This window comes from Tenrec ecaudatus, chromosome 16, assembly GCF_050624435.1.
Source record: "Tenrec ecaudatus isolate mTenEca1 chromosome 16, mTenEca1.hap1, whole genome shotgun sequence".
Lineage (NCBI taxonomy): Eukaryota > Metazoa > Chordata > Mammalia > Afrosoricida > Tenrecidae > Tenrec > Tenrec ecaudatus.
The window spans coordinates 40,751,328-40,767,327 of NC_134545.1; the positions used below are offsets into that span (position 1 = coordinate 40,751,328).

General features: G+C 47.8%; 1 protein-coding gene and 1 pseudogene across 4 annotated transcripts in view; one reads left to right on the top strand and one right to left on the bottom strand.

The window, feature by feature from the left end:
- Positions 1-633: 633 nt before the first annotated feature.
- Positions 634-1,275, bottom strand: LOC142429686 (dnaJ homolog subfamily B member 6 pseudogene; annotated as a pseudogene).
- Positions 1,276-4,245: 2,970 nt separating this feature from the next.
- Positions 4,246-16,000, top strand: part of KCNMA1 (potassium calcium-activated channel subfamily M alpha 1) — a 992,499-nt gene continuing 980,744 nt past the window's right edge. Inside the window, exon 1 of one of the 4 annotated variants that reach the window (XM_075533803.1) lies at positions 4,246-5,041. In XM_075533803.1, the coding sequence (XP_075389918.1) occupies positions 4,664-5,041 (378 nt within the window). In that variant the 5' untranslated portion in view covers positions 4,246-4,663. The remainder of the gene's footprint in view (positions 5,042-16,000) is intronic. The other 3 variants (XM_075533804.1, XM_075533802.1, XM_075533801.1) reach the window with 3 other exon arrangements.

Genomic DNA, 16,000 nt, shown 5'->3' on the forward strand with positions numbered 1-16,000 from the left:
AACGTATGCTTCATAGAGTTATTTAAACAGTTTTCTAAACTTGTTATGGTGCCAGTATTCACACACAACTAGAAAACACACAACTACAAAATGTACTTAAGTTGTGTTAAACAAGAAATATATTACCATTAGAGTATTGATATCTGTCAACACTTAATACTACAACAAGAGAAGAAATGATTATTTTAAAAACTCATTTTAATTGGAAATTAATACATATATCATGCCATTCCATAGTTCAATCGCGCCAAGCAGTCTTGTACAATTGCTACCACAATGAGTTTCCAAACATTCTTCTCCTTCCTGGCCTCCTTGACACCGTCTCCCTTTTAGACACCCCTCCTTCCATCACCACCACTGTAAATTATACAATTTCCTCCTGACTCTACTGAAGAATCCAGTTCACCTTTGATTATGTGGTCCCAACAATAAATTCAAAAGAGGTGCTCCGGTGAGCTGCTTATAAATACTTTAGATTAGGCACAGTTATACTGAAAGCAGTGTTTGTTTGAAATCTTTAAAAAAGTTTTTATCCTAAAACGGTGTCTGCAGCAGTTTAATAATTCTGCTAAATGCGCACATTGAATTTCTTATCAAGGGTACCAAGTGCTCTTTACCATCCATTAAGGGCTTTCACTGACCGTCTTCTATTCTTTCTTGACCATTCTCCAAAATTCTCTTCATTGTGATTTTTTTTGCCATTAATTATTTTAGTAGAAGTTGATACAGATTTGAAGTTGCCCATGCCACAACCACCATATAACGTGGAAGATAATGAAGTAAGTTCCCTGTACCCCAGTGAACACAATGAGTAAATCCTGTATCAAAAGTAGAAAATCCACCTCCAAAAGATGGAAACCCACTGAAAGCAGAGAAAAGGGGCTTCCTTTGGCTTCCAGGAGGGCCTCTATGATTCCCAAAACATCATCAAATGGGTCCTCAAATTAATCAAATGAAAATGGGTGCCTTCCACCAAAAAATTCCCTGAAAACATCATCTGGGTTATGGAATGTGAAGCCAAACTCAAACAACTATCAAAAGGATTTCCATCTACACAATTAATCCTTCTTGATCAGATTTGTTAAAATATCATTTTTTTAGCATATGATTACATTTCACATGTTTCAGCTACTTGTTTGAATTTCTTTTTGCTTCCTCCATATTCTCAGAATTTTTATCAGGATGCCACTCCAGTGCCAAGTTTTCATAGGCGTTTTCAATGTCTTCAGCAGAGGCATTGCTTTGCACACCTGTAACTTGGCAGTAACCCATCATTTTTTAACAGATTGTTGGAACAGGTCCTGAGGAGGTGGGCAGCCACTGTCAGGGAGGAGGAGAAGCTGGACGGGGGGGTGGGAGGGGGGTGTCTATGGTCTCCTCTCAGGTTCTGAATGGCTGGTGCTGATGGTAGCAGTGGTGACAATTCCTTTCTTTCTCTCCCGTTCCCCAAGATTAATGTAATATTTAATTTCTAATCTCCACAATAGCCCTCTTAGGTAGGCAGGGCAGTTTCCTGCTTTTAATTGCAAATTTACAGATGAGGAAACCTAATGAATAGAAGATATCTTAGGTTTCTTTTAAACTTGGGGTTTCATCATATCTGTGCAGAACCTCATCTCAAATTGGGAAGTATAGTGCCAGGTTTTCTGAACCTAGCACGGAAGTTTATGGACAATAAAGGAGCGACTGGAAAGAGCTATGCTGAAGCCTGATTCCATCTGTTTCTTGGATGGTGGGACGCTCTCATTCAATAGCTACCAGGCAGGACATTATGGGAAATGGAAAGGGGTTTGGGATTTGGCGACTGGTAGGATAGTGGCTATAAAAGTGAGGGTATCTGATGAATTCTAAACCTATGTTTTGGCTAGCACAGTAGTTGCTAAAGCTTCACACACTCAGCAAAGGCAGGGTGATGAAGAGAGCAGAGGGAGATGATGTCTGGGTGGTCTTCCAGCACCCGTTAGAAGGATGCCGAGATAATGAAGGTGATGATACAGGAGAAACAGCTGGGATCCTGCAGTTGCATGACAGAAGGTACAGCAGCCAGTGAACGCTGAACTAGCAACGCCAACTGAGCTTTTAGGGAGATCCAAGCTGCAAAGATGCCCAGGAGTGACAGAGTGGAGCGGCTGCAGGAGTTCAGTTTTATCGGGAGGGAATTCATTCTGCAGGTTACATATTCTATTGGGAAGACAGTCCTGTTTGTTTGTTTTTGCTGTCCCTTTTCTATTGTGGCAGTTTTATTTTAAAATGTCAAACCCTGTACATGATTTAAGAAATATTTATAACTTGCTTAGCATATGCTGAGCACAAAGGCAGCAAGCATGAACATTTAGAAGATAAAGGAGCCTCAACTTCTTGAACGTTCTTAGCGCCCTTCCCCCGGTACAGTGCTGGGGAGGACTTGGACCTGTCTGAGGAGGAAGACTGGTGTGTCACGGATGTTATCAGAGCGGGTGCTGAACATGCAGGACAAGGCTCTGGGTCATGCACAAGAGTCCAGCCAGTTCATGGAAAATATTATCTTTAACGTCCTTTCAACGTTTGCTTTGAGTTCCAATGCTCAAAAACTCTTATTGCATTCCACTTTCTTCTTTAACCTTGCCCTTGACACTGCAAATCCCTGAGTGTCCTGAATCTAATGAATGCATTCTAAATAAAGCAAGAGAAGCATGAGGTGTCCCCTTCAGCCTCTTGCCCTGCTCTGCCTCCTTCTCCTCCCCTGCCTCCCAAGGAAAAGGGGGTGGGGGTGGGGAGGGGGCAGGGATTCAGGTATAAACAGCACACACTGATACCTTTATGGACTTCAACTTGGGCCCTCAGTGCAAGAGGGGCTGAAAAGAATTAGGTTTAAACAAATGAGCTGGAAAATGTAGAGAAACCCGTGGACAATGAGGAGTGAGCTGATCACCTCCCTTTTCGTTAGCACAAGAAGAACTTGTAGTACAGTTGATGGCGTGAGGAAGGGCAGCGTCCAGAGGGGCCCCCATTTCTGAAAAGGTCAGAGGGCGATTCCCTTGACAGCCTCTACGCTTCTCATCTTGTCTAGTGGGAGGCAAACCCCATATGGAGAAAGGCTGGAATGGAGCCTGGAGTGCCCCTTCACCAGCTGCCCTACTCACAAGATGGAATTCAAGGCTGAATGCTGTAAATGGGCAGCGCACTTGGGATGATTCTATTGCCTCTGAAGAGTCCTGGTGGCACAGTGGTTAAGCACTCAGCTGCTTCCCTAAAGGTTTCTGTAAAACTGTTAGTCTCTGTTTCTGTAAAGTTTCCTGTCTTGAACACCCTACGGGGGCAGTTCGACCCTGTCCTATGTGTTCACTATGGGTCTGAATAGATTAGACAGCAAGGGGTTTGGGTTTTTCTGGTTGTTGTTATATTGTACCGGGGCCTACACCACTCCTGAGGCGACATTTCCCCCACCTCTCGGTTATTCTTTTGGGGGAGTTTCTGTTCCCTAATAAAGGAAAGGCAGGGAAAACCACCTGCTGCTGCCAGAGGTTACAGGCCACCTGTCAGCCTCCTGATTGGTTCTGCATTCCCACCAGGTATGATGCAAGGGCAACCTGCTAATAAGCGGGGGTGGAAGTGTCAAGTAAATTAGGCACTGGTTCTTCGAAAAGGATTCTCCTTATTCACGAAGGCGGTCGTCTATGAAATCCAGTCAACAGCTGGCCACTCCACCTCTCCGCACTGGGGGCTCCTTTGGGAATGACTGTCCTTCTTGGTCACCCGGTCATGGTCCTCTGTGTGTTTCCCAGGGCACCCCACTGCGGCGCAGTACCTAGGAGAAAGGCGCTAGGTCCCTCGGGGTGCGCTAGGGGCTGCCTGCTACTCAGGGGTCTCCCTCTCCCCGGCTCGGCCTCGAGCTCAGGCGAGCCGGCGCGTAGAGCAGTCTCCCGGCCGCCTGGGGCGGCTAGGGCCCGCGCCCGCTCCAGTTGCTGCCGCAGCTGCCGCTGTTGACTGCGGTGGCGAGCGCAGGGCGGGAGCCCGAGACACTTAGGTGGCGGGGACGCAGCCAGGAGGCGAGGAGGAAGGCCGAGGAGTGTCCGCGCCGGGGCGACGCGGCTCCGGGATCCTGGGACTATGGGCTAGTCGGCGGCCGCCGCCCCGTAGCCAGCCGCCCGGGAGCGGAGGGTGGGGGCGGGGGCGGGGCGGGGGGTGCTGATTAGACCTTCTCAGCGAGTTCGCGCCCCAGCCGCGGAGGAGGCAAGGCTCCGGAGCGGCGCGCGGCGCGCGGGGCGCGGGTCTGGGCCAGGGCGCGGCGCACTCGCGTGGCGCACCGAGGGCGGCGCGCCGCCTCCCGCTCGCTAGTGGGTGCTTGGCGTCGGCGCAACCCCCCGGCGAGCGGGGCGTGGGGCGCCGGCCGGGGGCGGGGGCGCCGCCGCGCTCGTTCCCCCCCCGCCCCGGACGTGCGGCCCAGCGGCCGCGGGGAGGGCGGCCGGCGGTATATATATCTCCCCGCGCACCCCTCCAGGTCGTCCCGAGCGCCCCGAGCCCAGGCGCTCGCCCACCCCCTCCTTGCGCTCCGCGGCCGCGGCGGCGGCAGCAGCAACAGCGGCAGCGGCGGCAGCAATATGGCTGTTGATGGGTGTTCGGGCTGGCGCTGGCGGCGGGAGGAGCTCCCTCGGGCCCTGGCGCCCGCTGCCCGTTGCTAGCTATGGCAAATGGTGGTGGCGGCGGCGGCGGCAGCAGCGGCAGCGGCGGCGGCGGCGGCGGCGGCGGCGGCGGCAGCAGTCTTAGAATGAGTAGCAATATCCACTCGAACCATCTCAGCCTAGACGCGTCCTCCTCCTCTTCTTCTTCCTCCTCCTCCTCCTCCTCCTCCTCTTCGTCCTTGGTCCACGAGCCCAAGATGGATGCGCTCATCATCCCGGTGACCATGGAGGTACCGTGCGACAGCCGGGGCCAGCGCATGTGGTGGGCTTTCTTGGCCTCGTCCATGGTGACTTTTTTCGGGGGCCTCTTCATCATCTTGCTCTGGCGGACGCTCAAGTACCTGTGGACCGTTTGCTGCCACTGCGGGGGCAAGACGAAGGTAACGCGCGCCCCGGGCGCCCGCCCCCCGCGCCCTCCCCGCGCTCCTCGTCGCTCCCTGCAGCCCCCCTGCGCGCTCCGCGCGCCCTCCTGCCTCCCCGCATCTACGCTTCCCCCCTCGCCGACTCCTCTGCCTTCCACTCTGCCTGCGCCCTCGGCTTGGGGCGGCGGGCGGCGCGAGGCGCGCCAGCAGTGAGGAGTTGTCCCCAACTGGTGCGCGCCGGGACGGGGGCGCTCAGTCGCGTCCCCTTGTTCGCCGTTTGCAGCCGCGGTTGGGCCCGGTTTGGGGGACGCGCGCCGCTCGGGTGCTGTAGTGCTGCGTAGGGAGAGGCAACCCTGCGGGCACGCAGGAAGCCAGAGGTTTCAGGGTGTGTTCTCCGTGGTTCACGTGCCCCGGTTCGGTGGGCGAAGGGGAAGCCCACCGGCTTGCATTTTAGGAACCTGTTGGGCGATAAGTCTATGTGGTCAGGAGGAAGGGAAAATCCTCTGGGAAAGGCAAACGTCTTTTCGATAGGGAATTCTGGGGGAGGACCAAGCCCTGCAGCACAGTGGGGAATCCTAGAGGGGGTAAGAGAAAAGTTGGGGATAACCACCCCAGTTTGGGAAGCATCCCTTGATGCCTCCACTCTAGGATGACGTGAGGTCACCTTCCCTGGCCTGTGGATTCTGCCAAGTTCTTAGGCCTTAATACTCAGCCCTCCCTGTCCCCCACCTCCCACCCCACGTCAGTCGGTTAGTCCACCTACTTTGGGTCCCGGAAATGTCTTGAAGAGCTGGGGGCAGGCGGTCCCCTCTGGACTCTGCCTTCACTGTGCATGTCTACCCCCACCCCCACGCCCCGTCCTCCATGCTTTGAGGAGGCTGGATGCTGACTTCAGCTACTTCTCGTGGAGAGACACCCCCCAGCACCGACGCTTACCACGCACAGGATGTTTGAGTGTGAGGTGGACTGCACTGCCTGTCATCTTGTTTTTAGGGAGGCCCTCTTTCCTTCTTCACTGGAAGCTGAGAGGGAGGGTAGTTTTTGATAGAAAATCCTATCAAGAGGAACAGTGGTAAAAAGAAGTGGCTAGATAGAGCTACTTAGAAAATCTGTATTGCTCATCCTAGGGGCTGGGGACCGCACAGCGCCGCTACTTTTGGAGGGAGGTACATTAAGCGAAACATGCAAGAGAGACACTAGTGTTGGTCTCCAGTGAGTCCATTTTTATAGGTAAAGTTTACTTGAAGGGCATCCTCCACCCCAAATTTCTTCGGAGCCCTAGAACTTATAGCAGTGAATAGTGGTTGCTAAAGAAAGAAATGGGGAGACCGGGTGGCACTGTTTATAATAAAAACTTAAGCGTGAACTGAAGCTTCTCGCTCTCGATCATTAATTATACATCGTCCTGGGTGGTGGAGCTCAGCTGTGTTTTGTGGCAGTGCATTTGTGTTTTGGAAAATACTGGTGTGTTGGAAATAAGGGAGGGAAATGAAAGCCATCATTCTCTGCCTCCTCCTCAGCCTCCTGCTCCTTTATTTTCTTGTTGGCCAGTCACCTTTCACTGGAGTTACCTTCTCAAAGAAAGAGGTTCCCTGTCTTATTTTTCCAGCAGGAAAACCTTCCACTTTCCAGGTTTAAGCAAACCTTTACTGATGAGACCAATGCTCCCTGCCCAGCTCTCTTTAACTGCATAATTACTCAAACAGCTACAGCCATCCATTCCCTTTCTCCGCCTTTCCAGCTTCTTCTCCTTCAGTGAGAGCCAGCAGCTGCCCTTAGGGGGAAGCTAACTCACAGTTTCATGAAATCTAAAAAGGTTCTGGACTGAGTGATTTGGATGCACTTTAAAATACGTTAGCCTCCTTTTTCCCAATAGTTTGCTAATGTTGATCAAAAGGCTTCCCCCCCCCTCCCTCAATGAGTGTTTTTATGTTACGGGAGTTTTAAACCCAGTTTCTGAAATTTCTTTCTACTCGTTGGACACATGGACTTGTTAGGACAATGTATGTGATGAAATGCTAATCAGAGAGTTCATGTGAAGAATTTATTTTCTACCTGATGACCAAGGATAACTTCTGTCAGTTTCTTCAATAAAATAGATTTCAGTAATCACCATTAGGTGGGGGCGTCCCCCAAACGCAGTCTAAGTATTTGGTTATATTTTGTAGCTCCAAGACCTATTGGGTTGATATAACTGGAAGTTTTCAAAGGAATCAATCTGGGATGACAAATATAGAATGAGATAACACTATTTCTGATACTACTAGTCAAATTTAAAATATGTCCAGTCTCTTAATACCTGGCTGTTGATTTACTTATACGTTGCAGCCAGCTTTTATAAGCTTTCTGTCTGGCCCTTGAGGTCTGTATTTTTGCTGCCAACATGGGCTTTGTTCTTCACTCTTCTTGCTTCCCGAGTCTTTTATACTTTGGGTCGAGACTGTCTAGAAACTCGTTTGGCTTAAGTTTGGTATAATTAATGCTGAATTTACCAAACAAACCCGGGCTGGTTTCCCATGGCATTTTATTACCTCTCAAAACTCTTCGTTCTCATTGTCATTCAGCCCCGAGTCTTTTGACCAGGAGGAGCCGGCCACAGAGGAAGACAGGTCTTGTTAGTGATTGGAAGAAAAGTGTCAGAAGCTAGTTCAGGGATCCTGAAGAAGCGTTAGGACCGCCCAGCCTTTCTGATCATAGACTCATGAGATGTGGACAGAGCTGTGGGCCCACTACTTCACTTTTAATACCTTTAGCCCAATCTGAAACGGTGATTTTGAAAAAAAAAATGTAATATGGATTTTTGTAGTAAACAAAGAAGAAAATGAAAAGCATATTCCCTTGATGGGAAGTTGAGCACAACTGTTCCGTCACTGTGTCTCTTGCTGCACTTTTCCACTTGATTGTTTTTCTTTCCACCGGCTTTGCTCAGAGCTCTGTGCTGATTTGAGGCCCATCCAGTAGCAGGCTATTGTGAAATGGATCTGGACTGGCAGCCTGGACAAGACTGTGACCTTGAAAAAGTCATTTCACATCCCTGGCCTCTTTTCCCTTGGGTATAAAGTATGGGGTTGAAGTCTCCTTCCAGCTCTATACTTCTGTGTAGCCCAGTGAAAAGTTGGAGGAACTTTGGGTAAAGTTTCTCATTCTGAATATGTTTTGCCATTTTCTAGCAATCCCTTAAGGAATTCAGGTTTGGGATGCTTATATGTCCCTATTTCTACGGTCCACATTTTTTTCCTAGCATGTAGCCAACTTCTCTTTAAATGTCTGGGGGAGACTTTGGCTCAGGCCTGATTTCTTAATGGGGCAGTTGTTCTGGCTTTTAGTGTGAGCTGTCCTCTCTGTGGAAGGATTACAAATGGTCTACATGTGATGCATTTTTGAAATATTGTCTCCATGTCTGTGTCCGAGACAACATCTTTCCCGACAGACTCGTGGCTAATGTCAGATCCACTGCTGTTCTTTGTAGATGCCAGAGGGTTGATTCTGATTCACAGCCCATCAGAATGACACCCTGTTTCATCCTGTGCCATCGTCACAATGTTTGAGCCCATGGCTGCCGCTACTATGGTCAATCCGTCTCCTTGAGGGTCTTCCTCGCACCCCCCACCGCCCCTGGCCCCCAAGCATGCTGTTCTTCTAGCGCTAGTAACTCCCAATGACATACTCAAAGTCTGCTACGAAGTTTCACCATCTCACCTCCAGTGAGCATTCTTCCAAGACAGAGTGGTTTGTTTTTCTGGCACTCCATGGTATATTCTATATTCTTTGCCAACATCATAATTAAGTTGATAAATTCTTCTTCAGTTGTCCTTATTCATTGTCCAGCTTTCACATGCATATGAGGTGATTGAAAATACCATGACTTGGGTCAGGTGCACCTGAGTCCTCAAAGTGATACCTTTGCTTTTCAATATTTTGTTGTTGTCGTCGCTTTTCAATACTTTAAAGCAGTGTTTTATAGCTGACTTGCCCAATGTAATACGTCACTTGATTTTTTTCATCACTTGATTTCTTGACTGCTGCTTCCATGCATTAATTTTGGACCAAAGTAAAATGAAATTCTTGACTTCAATTTTCCCTCCATATATCACACTATTGCTTATTGATCCAGTTGTGACAATTTTTGGTTTCTTTAATTTGAGATTTAATCTATACTGAAGGCTAGATAGTGTTTGATTTTCATCAGTAAGTGCTTTAAGTCCTCTTTACTCTCAGAAATGTGTCATTCCCCTGACAGAAGGGTCATGGGGAGGAGACGAGGCAGTCAGGGTGCAGTATAGCAACGATGAAACATACAGTTTTCCTCTAGTTCTTAAATGCTTCCTCTCCCCCCCCCCACCTCCACCCCACTATCACGATGCCAATTCTACTCTACAAATCTGGCAAGCCAGAGGATGTACATTGGTACAGATAGGAACCGGAAACACAGGAAATCCAGGACAGATGATCCCTTCAGGACCAATTGTGAGAGTGGCAATACCGGGAGGTTGGAGGGAAGGTGGTGTAGAAAGAGAGAACCGATTACAAGGATCTATATATAACTTCCTCCCTGGGGGACGGGCTACAGAAAAGTGGGTGAAGGGAGATGTCGGACAGTGTAAGATATGACAAAATAATAATAATTTATAAATTATCAAGGGTTCGTGAGGGAGGGGGAAGCGGGGAGGGAGGGGAAAAATGAGGAGCTGATACCAAGGGCTCAAGCAGAAAGCAAATGTTTTGAGAATGATGAGGGCAACAAATTATAAATGTGCTTTGACACAATGATCTCACTCATCCCATATCCTCTTCTGAATGTGGCTTGAATTATTTTCAGAAAATTATTATTTAGGTATGATGCTAATGGTATTGCTTGATAATTTCTATGCTCTGTTAGATCATCATTCTTTGGAATGGGCAAAAGACGAATCTACGTCCCTCAAATGTGTAGGCATAGCCGAGTGAGTGCTTCCTGCATTGCATTTGTTTATTGAAACATTTCATTTAGTGTTCCATATGTTCCTGGAGCCTTGTTTTTCACCAATGCAGGTTGATTTTCTTCCTTTAATACCGTTGGTTCTTGGTCAAATACTATCTCCCAAGATTCTTTTTGGTACAGTGATTATCTTTTGATGCTTCCTGCATCATTCCATTGCCTTTGAAGTCACCTGCTGAGCTCATTGCCTGCAGGCTTTCTTTCATTGGTTTGGGCTCTTTTCCAATAAGGGCAGTAACTTAACCTTCTGGAGAACTTTGGATAACTATTTTAGCCTTTTCTTTGTTTTTGTCTTTCTAAATATCCATTTGCTTCCTTCATGTAGGTTGTCCTTGAGTTCGCCCCACAACCTATCTCTGGTAAGTAGTGTTCAGTGAATCAAATCTGTTCTTCATGTGGTCCTTAAATTCAGGTGGATAGACTCCAGGTAGGCCTTTTGCTCTGAAGGCCTTGTTGGAATGTTCTTCCATTTCAGTTTGAACTTGCATATGAGCAACTGAAGGTCTGTTCTACAGTCAGCCTCTGACTCTGTGCTTTTGCTGTTGTTGAACTTTTTTATGTGAACTGGGGAAAGGTTACAGAGCAGGTGATCAGGTTTTCATTCAATCATTCATGTGCTTTTTTGTTTCAACTCATCCATTGCAATCCTCTCAATGTGTCACCACTTACCCAGTTCTCTCTGGGTTTCCTTTCTTTTCCTTCTCTGTGCTTTTGACCTGGGATGAATGCAGCCCTTTTGATTGGAAATGATTGATTATTTTCCTGGGTTCAAACTTTGTATGCTTCATGTTCCAATTGGTCGATGTTTGCAGCTGTTTGTTCTCATTTTGAGTCGTGCCAAAAAAAAAAGCTCTCCTCCATCCGGGTAATTGATGTCAACTCAGCTTTGGGGCGGCAGAGCTTCCTCAGTCTTCATGCTGAGTTGCTTTCTCACTTGAGCATTACAGCATCTTCAGACACTCTATCAGATAATGCTGTGCTGCTTTTCATAAACTTTTCACGGGCCAGTTTTTCAGCAGTAGATCACCGGGTGGTCCTAACTAGGCTAGTTTTGTCTGGATACTATGCTGAAACTTGTCCACTGTGGGTTACCCTTCTGGTATTCAGAACAACGGAACGTAACTTCCAGCATCACACCATACTACCGCAATATGGAAAACTGACAGATGGGTGGTCCTATCCCATACTCCGTCGTAATGACCTACTTTCTGGCCTAATATATTCAATCAAGGCTGCTGCTTCAGATTTTGATATTCTGGGTTTCAGAAACTCCTTGGTGTCTTGCCTTATCGTGGGAAGTGGAAATCAGCCGCCACTGGGTCAACCTCAGATCTTTCAGAGAGGCCTTGATTATATCCTGAGGAACAACGCGCTGTTGGTTCCAACGGGCTCCAATTGACCTTTCCTTTTTCAGAGAGCTTTTGCTTCTCCTTTCTGACTTTCTTTATACGTTAGAAGAGCAAGCCATGGTCCCTTACTTAGTATTGGGCCATATTTGTATGCCCCGCTCTGAGCCTCAATTTCTCATCTGTGAAAGGTCATAGCGATGGATTATTTTGTAGGGCTCCTATCCACAGTAACACACGTTTGCATTCCTTGTTGGTTGTCATTGAGGTGGACCTAACTCAAGGTGGCCCTGGGCACTGTGGAATGCACTGCTGCCCGGTTAGGTGCCATCCCTGTTACGGGACAAGAATTGGATGGTTGTGATCCATAGGATTTTCACTGGCTGATATTCAGAAATAGATGACCAGTTTTAGATGCTCCTATGCAACATTCTATCAATGAGCATGCCTCCATTGCCCCAGAGGTAGTGGCTGTGCATGTAGTACCTTGACTGGGCATCCGGCCCAGTTTTCCTGCACGGAGGGAAAGAATTATAATACTGAAACACAATTTCCTTATAAGGTATTTATAGCAAATACCTGGCACTTAGCAGACCCCCGATATAGGAGAGTTACCCTAGCTTGACAAAGTGTTGGTCTCCTCTTTGAGTCAATGAACTTGTGGCCTCTGGAGAACGCAAGCCTCAATAAAGAGAATTTTGAAGAAAAAGGAACTTCTAGACCCTAAAGTTTATTGTACTGGGTCAAAAAACTAGACAGAATTTAGATACAGATTTAGGCTCATGACTGTTTGCTGTGGGAATACTTGAAAGGGAGGAAAGTGAAGCCTATGGCGGAATTGTGGGGTGGATAGTGTTTTGATGGTGGTGAAGTCAGAGGGCACACACTGGCAGTGAGTGGGGGGAGGGGAATCCAGTGAATACTTGGTTCAGGAGGAGTGGAATCCCCTGGTGTTTAGTGGAAAGGCAAGTCTACCTATCATCATTTCTTAGGGGAGGGGCCAATTCTATTATTCCTGCTACCCTGAGCCCCTGATCGTACATCTCCACTCTTTCTGTCTGGATGTGCTTTCCCTTGACAGCCCCTAGGTAGTGTTTCTAAAAGTACCTTCTGTGGAGCGCTTGTTTTTGAAGATACCCCTGTGAGAAAAAAATAAACGGGTCCATTTTGAGCAACCTTTCCTAGGGGTCAAACCTGGCCTATTGTGCAGTGACTAAGAAGCACCCTGTCCTTGGCTTGGTCTTGACTGCTTGTGCCTCACTTTCCTCACCTGTACGTTGTTGTTACTTGCCACGGAGTTGCACTAGCTCATGATGGCCTAATGTGTAGCGGAATGAAACATTGCCCTGCTCTGTGCCATCTTCATGATTGTGAGTTAGAAACTATAGTGCATAGCCTCCGAGATAGGTCCTTCTAGGACAGCAGTTCTCAGCCCGTGGGTCGCGACCCCTTTCACAGGGTTCGCCCAACTCATAAAAGTAGGACAATGACAGTTATGAAGTAGCAATGAAAATAATTTCATGGTTGGGGAGGTCACCACGACATGAGGAACTGTATTCAAGGGTCGCTGCATTAGGAAGGTTGAGAACCGCTGTGGATCCTGGTGACCCTTGACCTCCCTTGGAAGCATTGTATTAGCTTTTCTTTCAGTTACCCAGGGGTCCTTGCCCAAATAAGCATCAGGAAGAAAGGAAGAACTGGACTATTGTTTGGTCTGGAGTTAGAATTTCAAGGTCAAGGTCAATTGGATACCCCCCTCTTTTTTTTTTTTTTTTGTCTGCTGCTATCTTCCCTGGATGGGGGGTTCTTTGCATTTTCATTTTAATAATAACCAGGTCAGAGAAGCCTGTTGCTGAGGTGCTGTTGCCTTTCCAGAAACTCTTTGCTAAAGTGGGTGGCCTTGCTCACATTGCTAGTGCCCCTGATAATCTGTGAATTACAGCAGCTAACACGATTTTCCCAGAACTTTGAGCAACAGAGCCCCTGGAGGGACACCTCGGTGAGTCCGTTGAATAGGGCCAGGTTTGTGCTGTGCTGTCTGTCACCCTGGACACACAAGGCCAAGTCTCCCTATAGGATCTCTGGGGACTTTAGAGTCTCTCAGGTGCAGCAGGAGCAGGTTAAGAATGTCTGCTTTTTTCAAAATGCTTCTCTAGTTGGAAGACTCTGGGTCCTAGGGCTGCAGAGAGAGGTAAGGGAATACTCGCGAATATCCGATCTCCATCTCAGCCTCGGGGCACTTGAGAGACCCTCTCACCCACTGCCTCCAAATCTTGATTTGTATACGAACCACCAGGCGGGCTGTTGAAAGGCAGATTCTTATTTTGGAGCTCTCGGAGTAGAGCCTAACATTCCGAATTTCTAACAAAATCAAACCAAACTCACTGTTGATTTCAACTCATAATGATCCTACAGAACAAGGTGAATCTTCCCCTCTGAGTTTCTAAGACTGTAACTTCTCTTCCCCACCCCTCTCCCCAAGACTAACTTTTCATAGGAGTAGAAAACCCCACCTTTCTCTTGGGGAGATGCAAGTGCTTTCAACTGCTGGCAGCCCAACGTAGTCACATAGTACTCAGGAATTCCTGGTGATGTCGTGGCTTTGCATTGGACTGTGACGAGAAAGGTCAAGAGTTTGAAATCACCCTGTAAACAGTTACACTCTTGGAAACTCACCGACTCGATGGCAGTGAGTTTTGAACAATTTTTATCAATACTTAACTAGCTTGGCTGCTAGGTCAGTGGCTTGAGTCCCCTTAGAGGTGTCTCAAAAGAAGGGCCTACTGATCTGCTCCGAGAAGGATCCGTTTCTGAAAACCCTGTGACGCACAGTTCTTTCCTGGCACACATGCCTTGCCAGGAGCTGGAGTTGATCCGATGGCAGTTGCTTTTAACAAGACTCAGTTGCTGCTGCTGCTGCTGCTGCTGCTGCTGCTGACGCTGACTTCCCCTTGAATTGTACAGGCCTTAGCCATTCCTCGGCCTCTAGGCAATTCCTCCTTGAAAGCAAGCATTATTTTAAAATATGGAATCCTCACATTCCAGCAGTGGGAAAGGAGGAGGGGAGGGAAGTTTGCTGTGCCGGCACAGCCAGGTCATGAAAACTGTGCTCAGGACCCACCAAAGAGCTGAGCACTGGACTGGGTGCCTATTGAGAAAGCTGGCTTGCCTGATACCTGCTCCCAAGGAACCCACACCACTGCTGGTTTGGAGTTGGTTGTGATGGACAGAGTGGCATTCTGTAGATGCTCAGGGTGTAGTTTGTGTATTTCTCATTGACATGTGGACTCATTACTGTCTCAGTAAAGCGATATTGCAAGGGGTGAGGCTTTCCAAAGCCCGGGATGGCAACTCAGCCAAACCTCCTTGTAAAATTAAAGGCTAGTGGTGTAACCAGACCTGCGCTGGTTGTGCAGCTTGTGGTCACTCCCCACAGAACATTTGAAGCTGCCAGGTGGCAAAACTGCCCGCCTGATTTCCCACAAGGGTCTGGTTGTGTCACCCCACATTTGAGTTTGACTTCAAAGAATTGGACTCAAGAACTTGGCCCTCAGTGAGAAGAGATATGCGATAGGATGTAAGTGACCCTCCAATTGCAAATCCAACAGGATAAATGAAAAGCAAGTCGTCTTCTCACCATAGCAGAGCTTTTCCCAGCTCATACTGGCCAAGGACATTTTCTTTGAGTTGTACTTTTTATGTTGCCTATCATCGAAAGGAAGAAACTTTGTGTAGCAATTACACAATCTCCTGTCGACTTGAGTGAATGGGGTGACTCTAGTCTGTCAATCAGGTTGCAGCCCAATGACCTCATTTTGGTGGTACAATGAAGATCAGTAGCTCACTGGAGGCCAGACCCACTCTTTCTGCCTTCCCTTTCCTGCTGTTGAGACAGAGAGCTAGAGAGGACAAGTGGAGACGTGTGCCAGTGCTGCGATGCTTCCACTGCCACTGGATCCACAAGACCTTCTACCTGCTGGCCTGTGATCTTCCTGAATTCAGCATTATTGTATGTGGTATGTGAGTCTAAAGAAGAATTTATGGACTAGTATCAGACATAGGGGCTAATAGCAGACATATGAACTTGATCTGGACTGGGCAGGGATGTTTCCTCAAAATACCTTTGCTCTTTAATTACAGGTATATAAAGCTCATTCCTATACATATATGAGTGTCTATGAATTTGTTTCTCTAGTCTACCTGGACTAACACTCTTTAGGATAGTAATCATAAGGCATGAACCTCAGCAGTGTGTTTCTTCAGCAGTCAACATGAAAAAGAGCTTTGTTTAATTGGTAGCACATAGCAGGTCCTCAAATACAAAGTTATGATTGCATATTAACCGCATAAAATGTGCCAGAATTATTGGATCAGGAAAGGCGATTTTGGTTTTCTGGCCAGTGCAGCTCAAGTGTACCCACTACCTTCAGTAGAAGTGGCTTTCATGCTGCCATGATATAGGTCAGGTTTCAGCGGAACTTCCAGACTAGGAAGAAAGGCTTGGCAAACCACTTCTGAAAGTCAGCTAGGGGAAATCCTCCGGGCAGCATTCCATTCCACTGTGCATGGGTTTGCCTGGAGTTGTCCCAGTTTGCCTTGAGTTGGGGGCCAACTTGATGGCATCTAACAAGAACACGTGCCACAAGCTCCACT